Source organism: Hippocampus zosterae, chromosome 5 (assembly GCF_025434085.1).
Source record: "Hippocampus zosterae strain Florida chromosome 5, ASM2543408v3, whole genome shotgun sequence".
In the NCBI taxonomy this organism is placed as follows: Eukaryota; Metazoa; Chordata; class Actinopteri; order Syngnathiformes; family Syngnathidae; genus Hippocampus; species Hippocampus zosterae.
In genome coordinates, this window is record NC_067455.1 from 11,931,847 (window position 1) to 11,948,289 (window position 16,443).

A 16,443-nucleotide genomic window follows, 5' to 3' on the forward strand; every position below is an offset into this window, starting at 1 on the left:
GTAGCAAAAGCAATTACGATTGCACGACTGTCTGTGTCTTGTGTTTTGTTGTGTTATTTTGACTTCACGATGGTGCCGCAAGAGTGGTTGCCTTTCCAGCAGCTCCTATTTATCTCGTTCTTCTACTTCTTCCTCTCATAACTTTGCTGCTGTGAAGTGGGAATTCTCTAGGTTTTCTTATCTTAAATTTAAGTTCAGACTTTAACATCATGGAAAACTTGACATGCTTATTTGCTCTCACGGGCTACACAAAATGAAATGGCAGGCCAGATCTGGCGCCCGGGCCTTGAGTTTGACACCCGTGGACTTGGAAGTTTTAAGGGGACTTTGACAATTTACAATACAATACATGCTGATTTATATAGCGCTTTCACAACAGCGGCAGCTGTAACAAAGCGCTACATACAACAATTTAACAAAGCAATTTGTAACGGGGGAGACAAAATCCATGGTTTTTAATGATTTTGGGAAGACGAAAGAAACCTTTTCTGCCTTCCCTCAACCCCCCGACTATTACCCACAATGCCAATCTGAAGAACTCTAATAACTATAGCACAGAAATCTGTGTATTACCAGTTAAGTCCCCTCCAGCATTTAAATTGATATTCTAAAATATTTTTATACTTTATTCTTAGCTGTGTTTAGTCACCAGACAGTTGCAAATTAACATGTTCAATTAATCTAAGACGCACGTTTTTAAATGCAAGATGAAGCCAGAGTATCAACAGAAAACCCACATAAACATGCGTAGATGCATGCTCCACATGGAAGGCTGCAACCTCAGAACTATGAGGTAACCACTCGGTCGTCATAAAACCATTGAAGTCAAAAGTTAATTATGGTCTTTTAACATTACATTAGGTGAGACACTTGATGACTTCTCAAATGATAAAAATGTGTCATCCAAGTGCCCAAGTGCAACAAATCATGACTGTGGTGAAATGTCCCTATGGTGCGGTGGGTTGATTACCCGGACAAAATCTCTTCATTGGCTGAAATGAAGCATACCGCGAAAAGAGGCCAAGTCGGGGCTTCTGATTGGTTGGAAGAGCCGCCTGTCAGAAGACCTTGACATCCTCTTGGAGTCTGCGCCCTACCGTCAAGCACTGTTACAACCACGGCCATCCTCCATCCGTGTAATTCGTCGCACAATGTTTTTAATAATTTATCAGGCTGCCCGTCCTTCGTCGCTGGCAAATTCTAAGACTTTGGATTGATCCCACCATCTACAGGTATGTGGGTCGCTTTCATTAGTTCAGATGATAAAGGAAGATTTCCGCTTCGAGCAGAAAACCCCGCAAGTGAAGGGTTATCTCAGTAATTTCACGCTAAACGCCCTATTGTCGTTGTGTGATGCGCACGGGGAGTGGAACTAGACATCCCGGTTGTGATTATAAGTGTAAATCGCCCCCCCCCCCCCAAAAAAGGATTTGAAATTCACAGGCGTCTATCAGGTGCACGATTTGTCGGATCGAATGGGTGCAACAGGGCCGCCTCGTTGTACAGCGCAACACTTGATGTTTTCATAATTCCTGACTATGATCCACAACGTTTCCTTTAGAAATCAAAGTCGTGCACGTACACTGTGGTGTAATTGTGTACAGCATGACGATAGTCGCTGGACGACTACGTCATGAGTGTGCGCCGAGAGCGGGAGACGAGAGAGTGATTAGAGAGAGTATACACGTTTCGAAAAAGCTCAATAAAGTTACCCACGTTAACACGACAGCTGGACTCACGTGTGCCTGACTTGATAACACGACATGGTGTCAGAAGTCCTGTGGTTGGCGTGGAGTGCGTGAGGAGGATCTTTGTACACGGCGGTGAAGGGCAAAAGGCGAAATGAGCGACGGAGGGGAAGGAACCTCGGCGCGGGCGGATGGAGCCACGGCGTTAGGTGCACAGCGGGCTGCGGGACCGGTCGTCACCGCGGGGCCGTGCGCCACGTTCAACATCCAGCCGCCGGAGCCCTTTGACTTCTCAAAGCCGCAGGAGTGGGACAAATGGATCCGGAGATTTGAAAGATTTCGACTGGCAAGTAACCTGAATGCTAGTTCCGAAGGAAATCAGGTGAACGCATTGATTTACTGCATGGGTGACGAGGCTGATGATATCCTACGCGGGCTGGATCTGTCCGAGGTTCAACGGCGCACATACCAAGAAGTGCGCGGGGCACTCCAAAACTTCTTCGTTGTCAAGAAGAATGTCATCTTCGAGCGGGCTGTATTCAACATGCGCCGTCAGAAAGAAGGGGAGAGTGTGGATTCGTTCGTCACTGCACTATATGCGCTGGCGGAGCATTGTAGCTACGGGGCGCTACGCAATGAACTGATCAGAGACAGAATTGTCGTCGGACTACGAGACAGTGGATTGTCTGAACGCATGCAGTTGGACGCGGATTTAACCCTCGAAAAGGCCATAAGAATTGCACGGCAAAGCGAGGAGGTGAAGAAGCAGCAGTCTCATTTGCGAGGGGACACCAACTCAGAGGCAAGTGGCGCTGAATCTGTTGACAGAGTGTTCAAGAGCAATGTAAGGTATGCTAAAAACACACCTACCTGTGCTAATAGCCAGACAAACAAGTCCCAAAGTTCTCGTTACAATAAGGAAAGGGGTGCACAGTCTGTGTGTCAGAAATGCGGCAGCTCTCCATCCCATCCAAAATGTGATTGTCCCGCTCACGAGGCAAAATGTCATGCTTGCGGAAAGAAAGGACATTTTAAGCGTGTGTGCAAGTCTAAATCTGCGCACGAAGTTACAGAGGACGAAGAAGATGAGGACGAGGAGGGGTTCCTCCTTGACAGTGTTACGACAGACCGTGACCCGTGGATGGTCAAAATTGACATAAATCAGCGTGGTGTGATGTTCAAAATTGACACGGGCGCTGATGTCACCGTTCTGCCACACACAGTTTTCAGGGGCACGTACAAAAACAATCTCCCTAAACTCAGAAAGGCAACAAAACGACTCCTGGGACCAGGGAGGAGCCCGCTTGAGGTCGTGGGCGTCGCCAGGCTGCTGCTGAGGAAAGGTGATAGGGAGGTGATGGAGGATGTGTACATCGCTCGTCAAGTGCATACTGCCCTGCTGGGGAGATCTGCGAGCTGCAGGTTGGGGCTCGTCGCACGCCTAGGCAGCGTCTCTATAGAGACACTAAAGGAGAATTACCCCAAAATATGCACTGGGCTCGGAGTGATGCGGCGGCCGTACAACATCAAGCTGAAACCTGGGGCTGAACCTTTCTCGTTAAAAACACCAAGGAGGATTCCATTGCCGTTACTGGACAAAGTCAAGCAAGAGCTATCCCGCATGGAACGACTCGGGGTGATATGCAGAATCGAGGAGCCAACAGACTGGTGTGCTGGCATCGTGGTGGTGCCCAAGAAATCAGGTGCTGTACGTATCTGTGTAGATCTCACCAAACTCAACGAGTCAGTGTGCAGAGAAAAGTATATCCTGCCGTCAGTGGAGGAAACACTGGGCTTGCTGGCTGGAGCCCGGATTTTTAGCAAGCTGGATGCAAAAATGGGGTTTTGGCAAATACCCCTAACACCCCATTCGGAGAAGCTGACAACTTTTATCACACCCTTTGGGCGTTATTACTTCAAACGGCTACCTTTCGGGATAGCCTCAGCCCCCGAACACTTTCAGAACCGAATGGCAACAGAGGTTACAGAAGGGCTGGAAGGTGTTGTTTGCCACATGGACGATGTGCTGATATGGGGCCGAACACAGGAGGAGCACGATGCCCGCCTGCATGCTACTTTGGAGAGGATCCAGGAGGCAGGCATCACGCTCAATGTCAAAAAGTGTGAGCTGTCAAAGTCAGAGGTGACATTTCTAGGCCATGTGATCTCAGACAGAGGCATCAGGCCAGACCCAGGCAAGACTGAGGCAGTAAGGATGATGCCGGAGCCAACGAATACAACAGAGTTGAGAAGTTTTCTCGGAATGCTGACCCAACTCGGGAGATTTGTGCCACAGCTGGCAGAGAGGGACAAGCCTCTCCGTGATCTCCTGTCCAAAAAGAACTGCTGGTTGTGGGGCGTCGACCAAGCGCGAGCCTTTCAAGATTTAAAAGATGCACTGACGTCCACACCGGTGCTAGCCATGTTCGATCCCAACAGGGAGAGCAAAGTGTCTGCAGACGCGTCGTCATACGGGTTGGGAGGCGTTCTTCTCCAGAAGTGGGAGGAAGAATGGAGGCCAATCGCCTACATGTCGCGGTCGCTCACACCTACGGAGCAGAGATATGCACAAGTGGAGAAGGAGGCTCTGGCGCTGACCTGGGCCTGCGAGAGGTTTCGAAACTTTCTCATCGGGAAGCATTTCCTGATGGAGACGGACCACAAGCCTCTCCTGAGTCTCCTGGGGTCCCAAGCCTTGGACGCCTTACCTCCGCGGATCCAACGCTTCAGGATGCGACTCATGCGCTATTCTTACTCCATCTCTCATGTCCCAGGAAAGTGCTTGTGGACAGCCGACACGCTGTCTCGAGCTCCCATGGAGAGGGTGGAGACACCAGCCGACAAGGAGTTGCTCGAAGATACGAACATCTACGCGGACATGGTGATGGAGAACCTACCGGCGACCACCGAATACCTAGGAAAGCTGAGAGAGCAGCTGCGGAGGGACAGTGTGTGTGCACGTGTGATGCAGCTGTGCACAGAAGGCTGGCCCGAACACGGTCCAAATGAACCGGCACTCAGGCTGTACAGAGCAGAGCAGGCGTTCCTTACAGTTCACGACGGAATCTTACTGAAGGGACAGAGACTCGTCATACCCCCAACCATGAGAAATGATGTCCTCGCCAAACTGCATGAAGGTCACCAAGGCGTGGTAAAGTGTAGACAGCGAGCACAGCGGTCAGTATGGTGGCCCGGGCTGAGCCAACAGCTGAACGAGTTGGTTCTCAACTGCCGAACATGCTGCAAGGAGAGACGGAACCGGAGGGAGCCAATGATTCCATCACCCTACCCGGGCCGACCATGGGAGAAGTTGGGTGCAGATCTGTTCGTGCTCGGAGGCAAGACCTACTTGCTGGTTGTGGACTACATGTCAAGGTACGTGGAGATAGCTTCGTTGGCCTCCTCAAAATCGGATGAGGTAATTCGCCACCTTAAGTCGATCTATGCACGCCACGGTATCCCCGACCTTCTAGTTTCGGATGGAGGGCCCCAGTTCTCCGGAACGGGCTTCAGGGCTTTCGCGGAGTCCTACGGGTTCCGTCACATTACAAGTAGCCCACGATATCCACAAGGAAATGCCGAGGCAGAACGTGCCGTTCAGACAGTCAAAGGCCTCTTGAAAAAGGCAGATGACCCCTACCTGGCCTTACTCGCATACAGGGCTACCCCTCTTGAAAACGGGTACAGTCCGGCTCAGCTTCTCATGGGGAGGAGACTCCGCACAACGGTGCCTGTCCTTCCTGCCCTGCTCGACCCAGCCGTCCCGGACCGTGATGCCGTTGTACGGAGTGAACGGGAGAAGAGGACAAAAGATGCTCAACGTTACAATATGCGGCATCGGGCACAGAACCTCGTCAGACTCGACCCGGGACAGGATGTGTGGATTAAGGACCAAGGAGCGGAAGGAGCCATAATTGAAAGATATGCTTCCCCACGATCATATCTGGTGGAGGGGCCCCATGGGACCATCAGACGAAACCGTCGTCATCTCATCCCAATGAGGTCCTCGCCTGAGCAGAGTGACCGTGGTGCAGCGGAACAGTTCTCGGGAAGCGTTCCAGGAAAACCATCGGCTGAACCACCGCAGCAGAACCTTCCAGACCCGCCAGCTACTCCAAATACCAAGACCAGGTTTGGAAGAGTCGTGGTGAAACCAACCAGGTTGGACTTATAAGCCCCCCCCCCCCTTCCTCCTACGGTTTCGGTACAATCAATGAGGCTGTGCTTGTAAGGTTGTTTGAATTATTAAAAAAAAAAAAAAAAAAAAAGGAGCGTAGCGGGGGAGGTGTATGGTGCGATGTGTTTGAATGTGCTGTTTTGTTCGCTCTACGATGTCTAGCTGGTTGCAGATCATATGTGTGTTGGAGCCATTGTTGAAAATAAGAATGACATTTGTTTTTGTGCATGTGATTTTTTGACACAGGCTGAGATAGGAGCAGACCTCTCAACTACGAGGCAGAATAATCCTCAAGGTCTGTTGAATCATTGGCAGTCTACCCAATGATTCTAGAAAAGGGAGATGTGGTGTAATTGTGTACAGCATGACGATAGTCGCTGGACGACTACGTCATGAGTGTGCGCCGAGAGCGGGAGACGAGAGAGTGATTAGAGAGAGTATACACGTTTCGAAAAAGCTCAATAAAGTTACCCACGTTAACACGACAGCTGGACTCACGTGTGCCTGACTTGATAACACGACATACACAACCTTTGTTAGAAAAGGGTGTGGACGTCGGATGCATATTGTTACGTAATCTTCTCCCATTCACTACTACACGCGCCCCCCCCCCCCCCCCCCACACACACACACACGTACGTACATACACGGGAAATTCACTAGACTTGTCTAACCGGTCTGTTATTCGTAAACCGTTCTTGATTTAATATCTCAATTTGCTAACTATCATAAAAATGAGTTTTCAATAGTTCCACATTCTTTGACAGTACCAAATTTAAAGTCACGATTAGATTTAAGGTGGTTATTCAGTCTGTTTATTTTAAAAATATGATAATGACGTGTGTGTGTATATATGTATATATATATGTATGTGTGTGTGTGTGTGTACACACGCGTGTTGTAGTATAGTTACAATCTTAACAATACCCATCGGTAGAGGAAGTTTTGTTAATTTAACGTCTCAGTGTCCCGAGCTCTGGGACACAAGAGATGACAGACAGTGACATTCTTAAAAATACACTGCTCCCTGCTCAGCCTGAAATATACCTCGAGTGTTCTTGGTGAAGCTTCAACTCCCTGAGTTCCCATGGAGCCATTAGTAACGGATGCGCTCAGTCAAGGCCGTCATTTGCAACAAGGAAAGACACACGTTAAGCTGCGGTCTCATCTAAATCAGCAGCATTGATTTCTCATCTAAATCAATGGCAAAAATGTATGTCTGTGTGTATGTATTTTTTTTTTTACTTTGTGGTGCTACTATTTCAGCGCACTCAAAAGCGGGAATGCTCACAACCTGGGGGTCATTGTCGTTCCATGCTGTGGTGCAAGCCTTTCACGCTTGCAGTTTTATTCTGGCATTGAAAAAAAAGTTTTGAACTTTTAGAGACCACATTCTATTAAAATAATGTTGAAAAAATCAGCAATTAATTTTATTCTCATTCTTAATTTTTTTCGACCTTTAATGTGTCAAGTACGTGTGGATATTTTATGTTTTGTATGAGGTCATTTCATCTTTTCTGTAAAAGATACAAAAACCTCCAAGTAACCCCCCCAAAAGCAGTTTGCTACACATATAGTAGGATTTCATCACTGTCTTACAGTGTTGTGAAAATGAAATTTGAACACATGGTAAACGCTTTACTGTTGAAACATCTCGTCAGAAATCGTATACACTCACTGATCCAGGTCAAATCAAAGTGTTGCTGCTGTTTTAATCTGAAGAGTGCCGCTGTTGTGAAAGCACTATATAAATAAAGATGTATTGTATAAAGAATAATCCCAGCAAAGTGTTTCAGATTCCACAATTCACAACTGCCAGAAAACTTCCAGGACTGATGTCACAAATGATTATATTTCTAATCCAGCCTACAAGTTTTCCCCCTGAATATAATCCCCATGGAGTCTGAACACACATTTCCATCCTTCAGCCTTCTCTGCCTAACATTATGTCCTCTTGGAAGGAATCATCCCAGACCTTCTGTCGTCTTTGGCCCTGCCATTACAGTTTCCTCCATGTCTGAATTGAGAGTCGATAACACTCTTGAGTTCGGGGGGGTGGTAGAATCACACCGAGCCAAGTAAGGTGAGGGTGGCTGCCCTTGCAACTTTTTATTCGCTGGGAAGGGTCAGATGCTCTGGACATTCCGCGCATTGACATGGTGAAGCATCCTTGACTTTTCATGCTGAAATTCAGCTTGCAGATTGAAGGAATACAAATGCCACAGGATCTCTGTGAAGACGTGCTTCATTGAATATCTGGCACTGTGGGAAGAACTCGCAGTGGCTGAGACCCCCCACCCGAAAGAATGCCATCAATAGGACTTTGGACTTTGACTTCCTTGCTCTCTTTGGCCTTTTCAATGTTAGCCTATTCCCTGCAGGTTGTGTACTTGAAGTTTATTTTGACTCATCACCAGTCATGACACTCCCCAACAAGTCTGGCTTCATTGATATCAGCATAGCTCCCTCTGCTCACTGCTTGAAAACCAGACGCAGAGGATATTGATAAAACCAAGTGCAAAAACTCATAGAATTAGTATGAAATACATCAGTCATGGAACCTTTCGGACACATCTTGCACAGGTCCAACTCACATTACTAGCCTCGATGATGTTTGACATAATATCTTTCTGGGAAGATGTTTTGTGGACAGATGAAAGCAAACAAGGTCACCATTTCTATAGCAACTTAAAAAAAATAGTTAAGCATAGTTGAGAATAAATACATGATCTCCCTTCGCAGTGAAAGACTTCAATGTATTAAAAACGGCTTTCATAACATCAACTGACTTGTGCAAGCGGCTTCAAGGTTGCTTTAAGAAATGCTCGGAGGTAGTTGCCTTTACCAAAGGATGTGCAGCAAAATGTTGAGCAACAGTTCAGTGTTGCTGTCCAAGGCCGCACTTTCCATTTCTTCTTTGATACAACTACAGTAAAAATGAATTCGAAAAGGTTTTATTCCTGAAAAAAATCTATCCATCCATTCTCTGTATATTCACAATATTCCATTTATGCAAATGTGGTACATTTCTTTTCATTTCAAAAGGCACTGTATAGCTCGTTCAAAACATTCAAGGATACCAATAATTTCCTTTCAAAACGATTTGTGCTTCTTGTCATTTCCATTATTAAAAAAAAAAAAAGACGTGCATGCCTGCCTGACCTGCACTGAAAGCTTCCTTCACGCTTCTGTTCTCTGTCAAGCCTGTCAACGCGATCTACTCCTCCGCTACCACGGCGCGCCAAACAAACTCAACATATTTTTTAGCTTCATGAGTTAATTGTTCAGTGTCCTTGGGTCCCTTGAATGCACAAAATACATTGCAGCCATTAGTATTGGGTCTTGTTGGAAACTATGCTGTTGTGTGTTTGTGTGTGTGTACCACTCAAGATCATGATCTTAAAAGCGCTTCTCTCGTCAAGTTTACACACAAGTGAGAGAGGTTATTCCTGGAAAAGTATTTTTCTCCACATATACAGTATATACACACACACACACACATATACATATGTATATATAGTTAGTGCTTATCTGAATTAGGACAGTTTGGTCTTGGCCAGATTGTTGTTGAAGTCTACACAGGTCATTTTCTTTTGGAAACAAGAACCCAAAAAAGAAGTTGGATCAAGCCTAGATGCTATACTACATTAAATGTAGCTTAACTTCATTGAAGTTATCTTTAGTTGGGTGGATCTCTAAAAGACAAAAATAATTGGACACTTGGGTATGAATGAAAATTGAATTCTGAAATTGTTGGCTAATAATGCCACTGTGCAGTGTGCACTAAACAAAAATATAAAATATACTATAAAAATATAAAATATAGTTACGGTAAAAATGAAATGCAGGTGCAGTTGTGTCTACGTAATATGATATACAGTATATGATTACACATTTCTGGTCTTCACAGTCATGAAGACCTCCTGAGGGAAACCATATGCCGTATTGGCCCAAATATAAGACGAAGCCCTCTTTTGCTAGACTCAAGCTTGAAAAAATACTTTTTGAACATGAAATTAATTTTGTACAGAAAATAATTTCAGTACATGTGAAACAAATGATTATAACAATATATTTGAGAGAAAAAGCATGTTATTTTGCCTCATTCAAATCTAAAGTGCAATCACATTCGTAAATGAATGGCTTCTGGTTTTTGAAATGTAAATTACACCATAACTTCTCCTCAGCTGCCGGTTAACCATGCCGATCTTCGACCCACTTTTCTACAGATTGTCGCTACGTTACTCCATTTTCTGTTATCTCTTCTATTATTTATTATTATTTACTATTTTTTATTTTTCTCTTCGTGCTACCGCTATTTTTATTCTTCGTGGCAGGGGTTCACTTTGGCCTGAGGAGTCAAGTTCAGCATTCGCTTCATTGATATCTGGCGCCACCTAGCGTCGTGAATGAGTATAATGTCTAGACCCCGAATATAAGACGACCCCCACTTTTTCAGTCATATTTCAATGCAAAAAACAGCCTTATACTCGGGTCCATACGGTATTTCATAATTTAGAGTTTGAATCCCACACACTATAAATTTACCGCTGCGCCCTTCTGTCCCCGCTTGTAGTTTGCCATGGCGACGGTGGTGATGGAGCAGATCGGCCGCCTGTTTATCAACGCCCAGCAGCTGCGTCAGATCCCTCAGCTGCTGGAGTCGGCCTTTCCCACACTGCCTTGCACCGTCAAGGTGTCTGACGTTCCCTGGGTGTTCCAAGAGCGTCACATCCTCACTGGCTACAGGCAGCCGGACCATAGCTGGCGCTACTACTTCCTCACCCTCTTCCAAAGGCACAACGAGACCATTAACGTATGGACACACCTGCTGGCCGCCCTGGTCATCTTAGTGAAGTGGCAGGAGATCTCACAGACGGTTGATTTTTTGCGAGACCCTCACGCTCAGCCCCTCTTCATCATCCTCTTCACCGCCTTCACCTACCTCTCCTTTAGTGCACTCGCTCATCTCTTGTCTGCCAAATCTGAGCTGTCTCACTACACCTTCTACTTCCTCGACTACGTGGGGGTGGCCGTCTACCAGTACGGTAGCGCGTTGACGCATTACTACTACGCCATCGAGGAGGCTTGGCATGCCAGAGTGCAAGGGTTCTTTTTACCCGCCGCTGCTTTCTTGGCCTGGCTCACATGCTTTGGCTGCTGCTATGGCAAATACGTCAGTCCCACGCTGCCCAAGATTACTCACAAGCTTTTCCAAGTGGTGCCCTCGGCCTTGGCTTACTGTTTGGACATCAGTCCCGTGGTTCACCGCATCTACACGTGCTACCAGGAAGGCTGCTCTGACCTGGTTGTGGTCTACCACCTCTACCAAGTGCTCTTTTTCCTCATCGGCGCCTATTTTTTTTCTTGCCCTCACCCGGAAAGCTGGTTCCCAGGGAAGTGTGACTTCATCGGGCAGGGCCACCAGATCTTTCACGTGTTTGTCATGTTCAGCACCCTGGTGCAGATCGAAGCTCTGCGGATAGACTTCGGCGAGCGGCGGCCGCTCTACGAGCGACTCCACGGCGATCTCGCTCACGACGCCGTCGCGCTCTTTATCTTCACCACCTGCTGCAGTGCGCTCACTGCTTTTTACGTTCGCAAACGTGTACATGCTTCTCTCCATGAAAAATATGCATAGGTGTAATTTTACATTTGAAGTTGCTCTACAAGCAAGGTGTCAAACTCATTTTTGTCATGGGCCACGTGGTTTAGCACTTGGAATCCCTCATGTCTGAGCCGAATCCGAATCCAGTAAAAAACAAAAAAAAGTTAAAAGTTAAACTATTTTTTCAATTTATTTTGAAAAGTGTTATTAAAAGTGAAAAGAAGCAACTGCAAGAAACATGAAATGATTTGGTATCTATCTTGGTGAGCCGTACAGTTAGCAACAATTCTATCCTCATACATCAATTTGTAACAGCGACTTTTCGTGTATAATCTGCCCAACCACAGTGAACATTTTACAGCTCGTTTATTAGTCCGCAAGGGGTTAGTTGAAGCCCACAGGTGCACGTTATACATTTAAAATTTTCTTTTTGATTATGCACATTTTTGGTGAGCTTGCAACAGTTCTTGATATGATGTCTCAAAATGCTTTTTTAAAATCTAAAATACAATATTATTCAAGAGACTCATTAAAGGAACCTGGTTGTTGCATACGGAATTCCTATGGCCCCTGTAATATAAACAATTGGAGGTAAGATATATGTTTGTTGTCAAGGGCCGTGCATTTTAAGTGAATTCAGTTTTCTTTTTCCTCCACACAAAAATGCAGTTTTTTTCTGGAGTTGTACAGCAAAACAGTCTTGCGTACCGTGATAGTGTATAACACATCTAGTTAATGCTTGTTTTATGCTATCCCATTTTATTGTGTCTTTCTTTTCATATTTCCTGGTACATCCGGCCAAACTAAAGGAAGAACATAGTAGAGGAAAGTTGAACACTGATTTTAGAAAAATATTGTTCCTCTTAAAAGCTACATTTGAAGCAATGTTCGGGATGCGAGAGTTCTGATCTGTTTTTGTTCCAACAATCCTTATATTTATACTCCTCAAGGTCAGAAAGTTCAGCTTTTGCCTTTTCACATTCCATGGCTTGGTGACTAAGCTATACAGTACACACACACACACACACACACACACACACATATACAAAGTGTACTTTGCTCTATTTCATTGATTGATTGCACAAATTAAAATGATCTGGATGCAGATACATTTTTAAAATAAATGTATAGTATAGTATAGTATAGTATATTTAAAAAATGTGTCTGATCCATATGATTTGATGTCGTGCAATCATCGTTTTGCACGATGATTGCACGACAATCATCGTGATCAAAAGTACACTGATGATTTTTTTCAGTGTACTTTTGATCACATATTCGCTTTGTGTTATGAAATTGTACAGTGTGTGCCTCTTGCATGTCTCTATACAATGCTGATATTATGGTGTGACAACTTTCCCTGCACTCAAAGCATTTTGTGTTACTCTGCGCCAAATAGCCCTCAACGATGAATGCGCTTTTTTTTCAGAAGGAATACAGCGCATTTTTCTCTTGCTGCTTGCTTTCAAATGTTTCATGTTTAACTGTCTTCGTGTTTAACAGATTTTGGAAAGATCATTATGAATACATTTTTTACCAGTGGTGCACTGTTGCTCTGAAGCACCCGATTGTTTTGGCTTTTGCTGCAGATATGGTTCACTTAATAGTATTTTAGCTTGCAAAATGTCATCTCAGAAAATTAGTTTGAGCCATTGCAGCATTCTCTCCTCTTGATGGTGTTTTATGAATGTGTTTTTACAACACTGATGACACTACTGAAAGATAATTTCAGAGTCAATTTAAATGATGTCTTCACAGCAGTGCAAATGGTGGGTTTGAGTCAACTGACAAGCAGTTGACTCATCATGCTCTGCCCGAATCAACACTGTACATATTTTGGTTGACCACATTGGCTATGTTTACATGCATGATGTTTTTATACGGTTACTTTGGATATTCTATTCTTGGTGTAGCCCGTTTAACACAGTGAGTATCCTGGAAGGGTTGGGGCTTATAAAACCTCTACCAGATATTTTGTATTTGATTCATCCAAGTCATACATGGGGAGATATATACTGTATATTGGTTGCACCAATAATTTATTTTAAAATATTCTTTTCACAAATGTGGAATTACATAGAAAGTCAAATTTGTTTTTGGACCAGTGTTTTGAGTAATGAACAGATGTGTGAGCAGCAGTTTTGCCGCAATTGACACATCACCTGCACCTATTATCTAAATTGCATGTTTTGAAAAATAAGAACCGGAACATGGGCAGTACACTGTGTCAAAGCGAATGTGTTAACAAAGCCTCGAATGATGCCATCCAGGTTTGCCTTCATTATAGAAAGCAGGGTGAGAGGGGCCAGAAGGTCTTCTGTCTCTTGACTGCACTGACTGTACTAATGTTGAAAAGAAGTAAAATGTTGTATTAACTGAAACCTTACCAGATTGTTGTCTCTTCTTATTTGAGCTTTTAAAAATTAAGAAGCTCACCAACAAAGGTGAACATAATAACACATGGGAAACTCAAGACTACTACTGTGAAGGGAGATAATTTAGAAAATGAAAAAATAATTTATTTAAAGCAGAGAGCTGATTGGCCGAAAGACGAGGCGCAAAACGTCACAACATAAATATGGAAAGAAAGTAGCATAGTTCTGCACATACTGAGTAATCACTGAGGGAAAATTAGCTTTGGCATATTTTATCAGGAAAGCACCTCAGTCACACTACATTCTGAATTACTATTTTAGTTCTTTACTGTATCAATTGTATGGGTGTGAGTTTGTACAACGGTAGGCTATTTTGTCACTTCGATCAGGTTCTTTATGACATGAAGAAGCAAGCACATTTGACAGAGCTTTAGACAAGACTTTCCAAAGGCCTTCGTTTGGTTGTGAATATACTGTACTGTATTGTGGCTACTCGCTTCCTTACCACCAGAGGGCAGCCTTGTAATTTGTATAACCGTGAAGACAGGAAACATGATTAGAAAAACAATCTTAAATGTCTTTCTTTTCTCTCCCGTGGAGGTAATTCTTTCTAGTCGTAATTATTGATTAAAAAAGTCACCTAGGGAAAAATAATCAGTTCTTGAAATGAAATATGACCTGCAGCATTATGAGGTTCATCAAAGATGGTATAATCATCTTCCTTGACAAACTAGAGCAAATAAAAAAAATAACACAGAAACGATTAGTAACATCTCGGGGGCAATGAAAACAAATGTTGATCCTTCCTTAAAAAACACTATCAATCTACCTGATTATTACCCAAGTAGTTATTGTAAACATAACACTGATTTATCACCATACTTTACTCCTGGGTTAAGCATCTTGTTTATGTTGACAGTTACATGTTAACATCAAACTGAATGAGTCTTGCATCTGTCTGCAAAAGCAACAAGTGCAGCATTCAGCTGTTTTCTTGCTGGTGAGACATTTGTTTTTGTGCTGGTTTGTTCTTTGTGTACTGATGTGTATGTGTAGGCTTCCAAAACACCATTCCTCTAAGTATTTATATGGAAGAGCTTCTGAACGATGTACAGCATATGCCTATATTTGAAGCCGTTAAATATGATTTAATGTAAGCTAGGGCAAAGCTGTTGAAAATGTCTGCTGAGGACCAAATCCATATACGGCCCCCTTGTCTGTTCCTAAGTGCCAAATCATATGCTATGTTAAATTGAACATCTCTAAACTGCATTTTTTTCATGATTAGGACCCACTGTAATTTAAGGCTCAGGAGATGGGTCCTTAATGTATCCCCATTGAATGTGATTAGTTTACAATATTTCACACTCAGTCCTAAGTCTAATGGCAGAGATAGTGATAATTGCCTTACAGCCCGTTTCCTGTCCTCTATCAATTGCTTCCACGAGACTCCATCAATTTTCTTCTGTCTGCTTCTGCAATTGCTCCACTCAGACTTCCTCTCCCATTACGACGGGCAAAGCTGTTATTCCTCTTGCGTTCTGCAACCTATTTGCGTTACACAATGCCTTTTCCGCAAAAAATATTGGTTGGTCTGGTCTCCTATCCAGAGTTAGCCCGACTTGAAGTGGCCTCCGTGCCGAAATGTCATATAACCCCCCTTGCTTCTCCATCAGCAATTTACAAAAGCCTGAACTTACAAAACAAAATGGAATAGCATTGTTTTGACCACCCTCTTTAATTTACAAGACAACAACATCAGGCGGGAGAGCATGATCATTTGGTCATTTTAAAAGTGAATGGTTTATATGCTTTTATGTTTGGTGTTGAGGGTTATGGTTGGTTAAGGTGGATTTTGTAAAGATGAGGGGTTAATGCTTCATTCAGGTCCATGTTTGTGGTGTTCAGTTTAATTGTAAACCTGTGTGCTTACAGCTTTACAAATCAAAATCCTTGCTATACTGTACTGTAGCCCATTTCCTTACTGTCTAAATGTACAAAAAGAGTACCGGTACCTCCTTTTTCATCTTTGCCCCTGTGCTACTTGTTTCACCAATCAGCCTGCCCGCCACTCGGGTCCATTTATCATGAGTTACGAGTGGAGATACTGAAGGAAGGTGGAGGTGAGGAGGGAGGACCTAGACCCTATCGCAATGTCTCTCTCTTGACAAAACCTGGAGCCTCTCAAGGATAATGAATTCCCTCTTCCTGTCCTTTAACCTCTTCTCCAAGAACAGGGTTGGATAACCACAAAGAGAGAAACTTTCACAAGTATGTCCTTCGTGTTATTATCGGAGCAGGCTTAGAGTAAAACCATGTTTATTTATTGTGTTAGCACAGTCAATTTCTTTTATCTTACACAGCTGGCTAAAGTAAAACCTCTCCTTTCTCATGAACACCTTGAGACAGTAATTCACGCTGTCGTCACATCCCGGCTTGATTACTGCAATGCACTTTACTTTGGAGTCAGCCAATCCTCCATTAAGCGTCTCCAGCTGGCCCAGAATGCTCGCCTCTTGACTGGTACTCATAAGAGGGAGCACATAACTCCGACATCCCTTCACTGGCTCCCAATACATTTTAGAGTTCTTTTCA

The 16,443-nt window shown here is 44.1% G+C and overlaps 1 protein-coding gene across 1 annotated transcript; it reads left to right on the forward strand.

Moving 5' to 3' along the window:
• The first annotated feature begins 1,064 nt into the window (after positions 1-1,064).
• paqr7b (progestin and adipoQ receptor family member VII, b) lies at positions 1,065-13,854 on the forward strand. The gene is made up of 2 exons (XM_052065519.1): positions 1,065-1,232; positions 10,442-13,854. The coding sequence occupies exon 2, from the start codon at positions 10,448-10,450 to the stop codon at positions 11,504-11,506; it is 1,059 nt and encodes a 352-aa protein (XP_051921479.1). The 5' UTR covers positions 1,065-1,232; positions 10,442-10,447; the 3' UTR covers positions 11,507-13,854.
• The last annotated feature ends 2,589 nt before the right edge of the window (positions 13,855-16,443 follow it).

Coding starts and splice junctions, on each gene's coding strand:
- paqr7b (XM_052065519.1), top strand. CDS start 10,448: ATGGCGACGGTGGTGATGGAGCAGATCGGCCGCCTGTTTATCAACGCC.